The sequence below is a fragment of the Semicossyphus pulcher genome, unplaced genomic scaffold (assembly GCF_022749685.1).
Source record: "Semicossyphus pulcher isolate SPU_LCO1_2020_fin unplaced genomic scaffold, fSemPul1.0.p SCAF_10, whole genome shotgun sequence".
Classification (NCBI taxonomy): Eukaryota; Metazoa; Chordata; class Actinopteri; order Labriformes; family Labridae; genus Semicossyphus; species Semicossyphus pulcher.
The window spans coordinates 31,974,322-31,985,977 of record NW_027211604.1 but is presented as its reverse complement, the minus strand read 5'-3'; the positions used below and the strand labels follow the sequence as shown (position 1 = coordinate 31,985,977).

Genomic DNA, 11,656 nt, shown 5'->3' with positions numbered 1-11,656 from the left:
GATGAGTTTGCTCAACAGCTGGCAATGCACCTTTTGTTGCTGTGCAGGCAGATGAGCATGCGGTGGTATTTCACAAGCAAAACTGTTCATGCTGTGTGAGAAAGCTGCAATGAGATCAAGGAGTGTTTGGAAAACATCTGCACACAAGAGGGATGGGATAGGGTGACGATCAGTGAGGCCTATGGTCTGTCCATGCACCTGCAGGAGTTCTTACAGCTCTTGCAGTTTTTTTCAGCAGCTCATGCCAGAAGTGGACATTCTGTACAATGTGTTGCAAAAATGTGAAATCGATGCAGCTGGCAACCAGGCGATAGACACCTTCAAGAAGAACGTAGGGTGTCTTAGGGACGAGCTGATAGTGCAAGAAAGCGGAGCAGAAGGGAATAAAAGGAGGAAAACCAACATGGCTGCAATCATAAAAGAGGCCTGTGACACTGTGTCAAGTCAAGTGAACTAAAAAAAAGAAATTACTTTCATATATGACCTCCAATCTCTGTCTCTTTATCTCCACCTCAGAAACTGGTATTTGTAGCAAACAGGTTTTCTCCTTTATTTCATCCATTGTTTATAACTGATAAACCTGACATTTGATAAGGCACGCTTTGATGATGAGGTGTTTTCATTTCAAATGTCCCGCTGTAGACATTCAGGCAGCGATGTTAATTAATATGAGTATGTATAATATTTAAACTTTTTTCCCACTCACCCCTAATCTGCTCCACTCTGCCTGCTTGCCACACCCAACTCATTAGCTCACTCAGTTCACCTGGGCACATAGCTGCTTATGATCAGCAATCAAGCCACTATATAAGCCTCTCCTGCTCTCACACTCATTGCCAGATTGTTCTTTGCCTTCATGCGGGACTCTCCAGCACTCATTCCCAGACTGATTCCCTGTTGCTAACCCTGCCTGCCTCTGACCTTATCCCAGAAATTGCCTCAGCCTTCTGTCCCTGACCATGGGTTCTGCCTCAGCATTCCTGATTTTTGTCTGCCTGTCCCCTTGGCTGTTTGGTGTTCCCCTAAAAGGACACCACAGACTGACTCTTTTCCTGTCTGTGGATTAGTGGCTCAGAGACTCTGACCGTGTCGGCACACTCGTCACTGTGTGTGTGTTCTGTGACCTCTTACCTGCTGGCTCCTCGAAACTCCGCCTGGCCCTGACTTACCTTCTGCGTGCTCCCTACTGGTATGTCAGACTTCTCCTTACTACACTCACCTTTCTCCTGCCCAGTACAGAGACTGACAGCTTTTGCCTCATACTGAACTGTTTACTTACCTGCCTGATTTTCCTGTACCTGCTGCATCTGAGTAAAGTTATTCACCTATGATACCTGCTCTCAAGTGACCCACTTTACCATTAAACTTAATGTGAAAAAAGAATGGAACAATCAGCAAGCTCTCTTTCCATTTTTAAAAGGAAGTCCTATCTTTTAAATCTGTTTTTTAATTCAGAGTAATTTTATTAAAGTTATTATTATTATAAGTTGTTTTTACAATGGCTTTATCTCTAGTATTTAACTATTTACTGATTTCTAACACTTTATTGTTCTTACTGTCTGTTTGTTCTTCTGTGAAGCACTTTGTGCTGCATGTTTGTATGAAAGATGCTATATAAATCAGTAAATTTGAGTTAGCGGTCTAAGTATAGGGACACCATGGTAAATGAGACCCAAGAGGATAATGACACACAGATACATAAACAGACACAGATTAGAGATATGTATGAACTTTAACTGAAAGCCAAATGCAAACAGATTAATACATTCCAGACTTACAGTACCCTACCGCTTAAATGTGAAGCTAACTTCAACTTAAACAAGTTTAAGTCCTGTATGTGGTGCTGTTTCGGAGTCATTCAGGAAAGAGTTATTGTTCTACCAGCTAGAACATTAACATCCCAGAATGGTGATGTGCAACCGTGTGAGAGTATCCTTATGAGGAATATGTTATCCTCGATATCAAGTGCATCAAGAATTGAAAGTTGAGTCTGATGTTTGAGAGCCACAAGATATTTTTACACATAAATGAATACGGTCAACATAAATAAAACTAAAATAATTTTGATTTAATCATACTCAGTAATCTCTGAAATGTTTGGTGGTGACTTGAAGAGGTCTATGTACTGATAGGCTACATGCAGTTGACCACAAGATGTCCTCAAACATACCTGTAGTGACGGTGGGAAAGGAAAGCATGTTTGTGTGTAGTTTGAACTGTAACACTAAATCTCAATCTAGCGAGGCTGTCTCTGCCACATAATGCAATAAGCTGTTTTATATAGGGTCATGATATGTATGTAAAAGAAAGACATAAGTAAATAATAAAGAAGGCACATCACTTAAAGTATCTTTGTCCCTCTTTTGGTCTAGTATCAACCTGTTGGATTTGGTCAGACACGGGTGATATACAGTATGTTTCAATATAAATCATTGGGTTTAACTGGGGATGATGTACACTGCTTCCACCAGAAGACTAACAAAAGTTAGCATCACACTGTCAATTAATTCAGTTGCAGGCAGACCTCCACTGGCCTTTAGCAGAAAATAATTTCATTCCTGAATAAATTTGTTATGATTTTCACATGTGACACAAAACAAAGTTTGTTGCAAATGATTCTTTGAATTTCAAAAGGTATTTGATTTGTATTTGTTCGTTATTAAATCATCCATTATAAAACAACAGACAAGTGTCTCTGGATCCAATATCTTTAAAAAAGGAAAACATAAGCCATGTGTAACGTATTACTCTCAGACTCATTCCTGGAGAAATTTTCGTGTTAGAGCTGGAAGCTGTGAGTTGCTTCTACTGCTGCAGTGTCTGCAGCCACTGTGGCATCTGCCACCTGATAGCTGCTGCTAGAATTCCTTTAGTCCTTTAGCACCACCTACTGAAAAGTATCAACTGCCACTCACTTGGTCACTATCCTAATCTGTTAAACTCTGCTGAGTTTGGTCATCATGGTACAGAAGAGTATTAGGGCCACTGGAATAAAAAAAATGTTTTTTTTTTGTTTGTTTTTTTGGAGAAAAAAAGTCAGAATTCTGAGAAAAGTTTTTCTAAGGTCCAATAATTTTTTTTTTTTAAATTTTTTCTGAGAAAAAAAGTCAGAATTCTAATCTCAGAATTCTGAATTTTTTCTCAGAATTCTGACTTTTTTTCTAAGGTCCAATAAAATGTTTTTGTTATTTTTATTCGGAGAAAAAAAGTCAGAATTCTGAGATTAAAGTCAGAATTCTGACTTTTTTCTCAGAATAAAATTTAAAAAAAATTTTTTTATTGGACCTTAATTTTTTTTTTTTTCAGTGGCCCTAATCCTCTTCTGTACCATGGAATATCACGTTAAAGAATATTTTACTAACAGCCACAGTGTGGGCCTAACAGCCCCATGCTTGAATATGTCATGCACATGCTCATAGAGAATTTGTTGACCAAATTTCTATAAAAAAGAATATGAGCTGAATTGTATAATTATCATGTTTTATTATTACTACAGCGCCCCCTGGGTCTTACTTGTGTGTGATCTTGCACTCGCCTAAACGAGGACTCTATATTATACCACATGCATAAGTAAACTGCATTGTTTGTAATTGTAACCCGCCATGCCTGGGGTTTGAACTCGTCACTGTGGAATATGACCTTAAACCCTGCTTACTAACAGACACAGGGTGGTGCTATTGGTGCCAAGCTTGGATATGTCATGCACATGTGCTACTTGTTTATCAAATTTCTTTTTCAGAATTACAACAGAATTGTAAAATGATACAATTCTAATGTAACTGCTGTGCCCCTTGAGGTTTAAAATTTTGATCTTTAATTTTTCACATGAAATTGTCTAAATAAGTTAGAGAAGGGGCAATCGCAATTGTAGTAGTGGTAGCTTGCCACGGCACGTTCCGGCTACGGGAAGCTGCAAGTGGAACTTCTAGTAGCAACCTTGAACTTCCACGACCTGCCAGGGCTGTAGTGGCATTTGTGGTGGCTACCCAGACCTGCCAGTGGAACTGGCGGTATTTACCGACTTGCTGCTGTTATCAATCAATCAATCAATCAAATTTTATTTGTATAGCGCCAAATCATAACCAGGGTTATCTCGAGACACTTTACAGAAAGAGCAGGTCTAGACCGACTCTTTGTTAAGTTATTTAAAGAGAGGCCCAACATGAATCCACCATGAGTAGCACTTAGCAATTCGGCACATTGGCAAGGAAAAACTTCCTTTTAACAGGCAGAAACCTCGAGCAGAACCAGACTCATGTTGAACAGCCATCTGCCTCGACTGGATGGGCCGAAAATGGGATAGAAGGAGATGCAGGATAGAGACAGGCAAAGAGAGCAACAACAACATATGTTCTTGTTACCACAAGTATCATAAGTTTCCAGTATTTTTTGGAAATCAGGTCATTTGGAAAGCAGTTTTTCCAGAGGACACGCTTCAGAGGACGTGCTACACATCAAGAAGTTGTTCTGCTTCAGCTGCATCTATCAGGTTGTGCATCTACAAATTAGATAGAGGTAATTAACACCAATTTTATTTTACTCGTATCTTGTTCAAAAGGTTGCATTACTAAAATTAATATTTGTATCAAACTGATGTTCAGCAAGCTGTCTAGCCAACGTTAACTTAGTGAGTCTGTGATTTTAAAAATGTCACTAATCACTGAGGTTGATATTTGAATAGCTCTATCAATTTTATTTACGTGCATTTTAGAGTCACCATGTTTTATCCAAGCGTTTTGGATCATCTGTGATTGGTAACGTTAGCGGTTGTTGCTAGCCACCTAGCAGATAGTTTTAATAATGTTACCTACTTCAGCTTAAACCATGGCTAATAGGCTCACTTTTTGTCATATTTGCTCAAACTCTCACTTTAAACATGCAGCAGAACATGAGAGAGATAATCTGTTAAAAAAAAAAAATAATTCATGTTCCTACTGCTCCTAATGGCATTTGTAAGAATCCAACTTTCCTGAAACACAACAACCAATCAGAGCTGAGCAGTCTCTCAGGCTGCTATCAAAATGCTTGTTCGAGATGACTGCCGGCTTGCCTCGACAACAGGCGAAAGTAGCCGATTTTTATCATTACATTTTATTCAGGGCTTTTGACAGTTAATTCGATATTTACGTCAAGCAGCAACACGCCTGCCTGCAGGCGCACCGGGCTCTTGTCACTGAAAGCTGACACTCTGATTGGTTTGATTCATGTTATGCCGAACACACGCCTATGGATAATCCAGGGACTTAAGACAACCTCTTTACGCCTTGCGCCTCGGTTTGCGCCCAGATTGTGCGCCGTTTAACTAGGAAAAGAGCGCCAGACACGCCCTAAATCACTTAGCGCCATGCGCTTTACCCCTAAATTCCACAGGATCCGTCTTCAGCGCGTTCCGTCTGTGCTGCTTTTCTGGTCCGTCAACGGCGCGAGCCCTCACCCACAGGAAGCATGTCTGGTCGCGGGAGAACTACACTATCGCCAAGAATTTAGGAATCATGCAATAACATCAGTGTTAACAGAGAAACACATAAACTACAATTCAGTTTGCACATCCGATGTTGATTACCTGCTCATTTGGAAATCATTCCGTGATTTTTGTGCTTCTACCATGGAGGAGTACACTACTTAATTAAAAGTGTTCTTTTTTTAAGATTTCAGTGTGTTGATCTTAAAACAAATGGAAAAAAACGTGAGTCTGTACCGTTCTGAACATTAATGAAAGCTGTAGTATTAACTGTTTATTATCACTTCTGTCTAATTTGTGTCTCAATTAAATCAGCCGTACTCACACATCCAACTTCTATCTGTGGACATGTTGTTATGGCGTTTGTATGCACAGAATACCGCATAATGCGTTGTTATCCACTGGTATTGCTAACAATGGCTAGAGCTAGCTCAACTCGGGTGTGACGTCATTCCCAGTTCAGAATTCAGACTTCCAAGTACAAATGTAAAGGACCATGTATGCTGCTTTCATGTGTGACTTCCTGTTTGGAACGATCTGCTCTGTTGAGCTTGACGTGTGTTTGAAGCTGCCTCCGTCAAAAATAGACCTGGGGCGTATCTTTAGCAGAGCAGAGCAGAGACACGCTTCTGGGACGCGCCGGAGACGGACTGCAGCGTGTGCTGTCGAATCACGATCAGTGAATTGAATGGGCGTGATGGACTCCGGAGGTCGTGGCACACACGGAACGCGCCGGATCCTGTAGAATCGAGGGGTTAGACTGTGTGCCTTCTGCCTTCTAAATAGGTCCCAAAGACTTATTCCCCGGAGATGCACCACAAAACGCCACAGGAAGTCATTCCTTACTGTGACCATCAGACACTACAACTCTTCCCTCTGAGTGTCTTACACACAGACACCTATTTTAAACTGTGCACTGAACTCATAGTGCACATATGCCGGATGATTGTGCAATAATTAAACTCTGCAATGTGTTGATATAATACTGCATATGCTGTTCATTTATCTCTTATTTTATTGTGTATATAATGCACATATTTGACTTTTTTCTCACTTCTAGTATGCCATATATTTCTCTATGCTTCCCTGTGTCATAGCAACTGTAACGCCCAAATTTCCTCCCGGGGATTAAAAAAAAAGTATCTCTGATTCTGATATCTTGAGCCCTTTTTCCACTGGTCAAAAAACCCACTAACACTCGGCTTTTTTGCTTATAAGGTTACAATCAGCATTCAGACCCGGGTGAAATGATTCTGCAGTAGACCCTGGTAATTATCGTCTCGGCTCCAATCGGCATTGATGGGAACACAAAACCTGTGTCGACACACTAATCTCCACCCCCTTTCGGAGCAATGCTAGCTCTGTCGGTAACTTCTGTGAATCCTTGTGATCTCAGCTACAAATTCCGCCTGCCTCTGTCCCAGCAGCGCTCGAACATAGTTCCAAATTTGTTGGTGCCGAGTTCGATACACAGACTGAATGAGTAATACATACAACAAAGACCTAACCACCATAACATCTTCACTGTTTACTAATCCTGTTTCAGGCATGTTTGTGAAGTCAGATGGTGACACAGCAGAAGAGAGACTGAAAGCAGTATAGTCCACTGGCAATGGGAAAAGAGACAATTGGCATCAGATCTCCCGGATATGAAAAACCTGCGTCAAAGCGCTAATTTCGGTGGGAAAGAGGTATTGGTGTTTGCCAACCCCTTGCTACTCTCTAGCACCACCCTCTCATCCAAATATGGTCACTTGGCTCCAGAAAGCCAACATGGCGACAGCCAAATTCTGACTTCAGTTATGCAGTTGAGAAACCAATGGAGGACATTAAGGTGGCTACGTCCATTATTTTTATGATAGATTTTAGAATGGATACATTGATGAAACAAATGAGAAATTGTTTCTTCTACACATCTACAGAAGTCACAGGAATATTCAATATCTATTTCAAATCTTTCTATTGTTTTTTTTTTCTGTGTGTAAATTCCAATGCAAAATTTTCAAGGAAATCTCTTTCAATTTATTACCGATACAGATTTTTTATACCAACCAACCATACTTAATGCCAGTGAATTTTCTTCATAAAGCGAAGCCCCAAAAACAATCTTCCTGAGGGCAGAGTTACAGTTTGAATGAAATTTCGAATGCATTTATTTGAGCATCTCTTCTTGGTAACATCAACTTCTCCAATGAAAGTACCAATATTAAATGAATCAACCACTGAAACATCAATGTCTGAGCCTCCAAGAAGCTGCACCACACCCCACGGCAAAGCATCAAAAACAACGGCATAATATTTGGGTGTAACTGGTTTTCAAAATTTAGAGAGGGACTCTAGACTCTTTTTTAGTAACTGCCTCTCAGCATTAGCAAGTTATTTAACTAATATAACACCATGGTCAACCCATTTCTTGTAATATAATGACTTGTTTTTATAGAGAATATTGTTGTTCCAAATGTATAAATTAGTTGGTGAAAAGTTGTGTTTGTTAATCAGTTTCCAGGCAAGTAGAGCTTGTTTATTAAAGTTTGACAGTTTTATAGGTAGCTTTTCCACTTTGTAAGCACATTTAAGTCTGGGAGTTGTACCATTTATTACCTGTGTTGAGCTTAAGACTAAAAACTTTGCTTCGCTAAAAGTAGCTTATTATTGTAATTTTAATAGGCTTTACTTTAATAGCCTTTGGGGGAGTGGGGGGTTAGGTTGACAGATAGACAGATTGTTGAGATGTCTCTTTAGTACTCTATATGTTTGTTCATCTGAGTGCCTATGTCTCCATATCAATTAGGCTCATTCTGTCACATACATTTTCTAATTCACTCATTTTCTTATCCTTTGGAGGCCATCTATCCATGCTGTCATCCATGACTGTCTCCTCCATATAAGAATTTGGCTGAAGGAAAAGTTGATAACACTGATTAACTTTATTTTCTATTGTTGAGAATACAACCATATAATTTTGTTTGTTATTTGAGGTATAGATGTTCACAAGAATAAACTAAATGTGGTCAATATCTACTAGAAAAATTGTCCGTCTACCATTTGTATCTGTAGGGTGGTTAATGACATGACTTTTAAACTTCCCTTGAAAAACAGCTGCTGACCTATTGCTACCAAAGAGAAACCACATCTTTCCACTACTGATTCCTCTAAATTTACACATCTGTTTCCAAAACATTAAAGTTGCCAGCTCTCACATTAATAAGTGCAGTGCATAAGTGGATGTCATTTACGTGCACTTGGTGCATTACGTGCAAAAGTTCAAGTTAGGACTGGCCAGGAAGTACACTCGCCATTTTCCGTCAAAACCCAGTGTCCATTTAAATGATGATTTAAACCCAGCAAGGGGGGGCGCTGTAAAAAAAAAAAAAAAAACACTCGACGACGTTAAGCGTGGGAACCAAAGGAAGCGAGAGCCGTATCAAAGCTAGACGTAGTTAACCGTGTGAACACCAGAACTGACATAAATGGACTCCACAATAAAGGCTTGAACTCTATTATCCTCAGATCACGGTCTTAAATGTATAAATCCATTTAGACTAACCTTTACCCGTCATGTATTTCTTTATCAATTGTTTACCATAAATCAATCTTTGGCTTCATGTTAAAGGAAGGATTTTACAGAACAGAATAATACCAACAACATAACAGTGTGTGTTTTAAGAAAGCACACATTTAAAGATAATGAGGTTTACCTGCCTTAAATGTTTAATGTGGTATTTAATTTTTAATTTCTTGCTTTCCCTTCAGGAAGCTTTTATTGTGAAGCGGTTTGTCCGGAAACAACACCTACTTTTGTTTGGACTTTGTAGCTAGTTTACGGTATATGAGGGAGACTTATACGGGAAGAGGAGAAGAGACAACATAGCCGTGAGGGATCGATTAAAATACCAGGTTAGTATATCATTGCCATAAATGTGGGTTATTCTTGCTGCAGCTCTCGATGTCCAGTCAGTGTCTTTAAGTTAAGTTTTATTGGTGAAATGATTTCTCTTTAGTTAGCCCACTAGGTTAGCCTACAAGAGAAGTGCCATCGTCTTATTATTTTCTTTTTTCTTCTTTCTCTTCAGTATTCTCAGGTGGCACCAAGCCTTGGAGACCGACACCGTCCTTAAACCCTGGGCTGCTTCGCTGGATCTGAAAGCTTTTTCTTAAGGTTGCCGTTTATTTAACCGACACAGGATGTCAGGACAGAGTATCACAGACAGGATCACCGCCGCTCAGCACAGTGTCACCGGGTCGGCGATTTCCAAAACTGTGTGCAAGGCGACCACGCATGAAATAATGGGGCCAAAAAAGAAACATTTGGATTGTAAGTATCCTTTAAGTGTACTATTTGTTGGCTACTGATATAGCTGTATAGCGAGTTGGCTGTTTTTAGTTGATGTCCGAATCAGGTTGCTGTGTATGTGGCTGTGAGGCCTGCCCGTAACGTCAACATTACATGTAACATTAACGTTTCATTATAAAGCCATTGTGTTCTATTATACACAATATACGCATTCCTGCAGCCATTTTAATAGATGGAGATTGCCTATTAAAGGTAGTAGAAAGTCTAACCGTTTTGATAACTGAAGAGCAGTTTACCTGTGACATGGGATCCGGGTAGCAGCTTGAATCAAAGCTAATTTGTTGTAATATTAAGGCTTTAACAGTTTTCTTTTAAAGCTACTGTGAGGAACTTTCGGTGTGTGTTGATTTTGGTGACTCCTGTGGACAAATCTGTACCTCTCATCTCTTTGCTGATTTTTACCTGTACATGCTTAAGTGGTGGTTTTTAACAACACATCTCATCCTGCTTTCTTTAACAGTCATAGGCCTATGTATCACTCACTTAAAGTTTAGCCCTGGGAAATGTAAACAAAGGCAGTGGGCACTTAATCCTAAAGGCATTAACATAACTACAGATACATAATCAGTCTTGTCGTTGATGGTCTGCTTTTGTAGGTTGTATAGAGTAATCAGAATTAATTTCAGTCGGTTTCATAACCAGTAAAAAAACTCACCCGAGCTTTAAATTATTAACCACATCCTCTAAACCAGGGGTTTTCAAACTTTTTGGGGCAGGGACTCCTTACAACAATTTTCCAAGGACCCCCTCATAATCGTAACACCTATTAAGCATATGCTTACTATCCTTTGCACTCTTGGGGCGGCTGTGGGTCTGTCGTAGAGTCGGTCGTCTTTCAATCGGAAGGTCGGAGGTTCGATCGCCAGCTCCCTCAGGCTTCATGTCGAAGTGTCCTTGGGCAAGACACTGAACCCCAAAAATTGATCCCGGTGGCATAGCCATCGGGTATGAATGTAATAACTGATTGACAGTTGGACACTTTACGTAGCAGCTTCTGCCATCAGTGTGTGAATGGGTGAATGTGACATGTAGTGTATAAGCAGCTTTGAGTGGTTGCAAAGACTAGAAAAGCGCTATGTAAGTACAGTCCATTTTACCATCTTAGATGCCATTGGAACTATTTGTATTGTAAAACTTATCAACCTTAATACTTCAGACCTTCTTCATATTGATGAACAGAAAAAAACATTTCAATTTTAATCCTGTTAATACCACTTATATAATTTAAAACAGAGGCTCATTTTATTCAAACTGCTTGTGTGTCAGCATTTATACTTTTCAAGTCATTGATCTTAAAAGCTTTCAGAAAATTAACAGCCACAGGAACGGCTTGTTGGGACCTGAGTGAGTTGAGTTATTCATGACAGATTGACGTGATATGTCTCAATCATATCAGTTTCTATTGGTCAAAAGCTAACGTGGGTGGGAATAATAGACACAAGGTTGTTTCATTGGTGCAAATGGTCCTCATCTGTAGACATGCAATTTATAATGATACAGCACAATTTTATAATTTATTATACATTTATTATAATTATTCCACTGACCTCCAGGCTATGGTTTGCAGACACCCAGGGGTCCTAGGACCCCACTTTGATAACATCTGCTGTAAACAGAAAGTGTTTCCTCTGCCAGTACACATACCAAAATAGTTTATTCCAAGTGTTAAACTGTGTGCTAGCCCTGGGGAGTGACTAACTGCAATAGGCTATGTTTGTTATCAGCGTAATGAGTTAACTTTAAGGTTTAAAAGGCTAACTTGGAAACCCCCTGAAAGGATCTTTAATCCGGCTTTTTTTAAATGAATCAAACTTCAATTTGAGATTTAGGTTTACCAAAAC

General features: G+C 39.6%; 1 protein-coding gene across 9 annotated transcripts in view; it reads left to right on the top strand.

Moving 5' to 3' along the window:
- The first annotated feature begins 9,274 nt into the window (after positions 1-9,274).
- picalma (phosphatidylinositol binding clathrin assembly protein a) overlaps positions 9,275-11,656 on the top strand; it is a 64,345-nt gene continuing 61,963 nt past the window's right edge. For 8 of the 9 annotated variants that reach the window (XM_069667408.1, XM_069667400.1, XM_069667392.1 and 5 more), the window contains exons 1-2: positions 9,275-9,358; positions 9,535-9,776. In XM_069667408.1, the coding sequence (XP_069523509.1) occupies positions 9,647-9,776 (130 nt within the window). In that variant the 5' untranslated portion in view covers positions 9,275-9,358; positions 9,535-9,646. The remainder of the gene's footprint in view (positions 9,359-9,534; positions 9,777-11,656) is intronic. The other variant, XM_069667358.1, reaches the window with a different exon arrangement.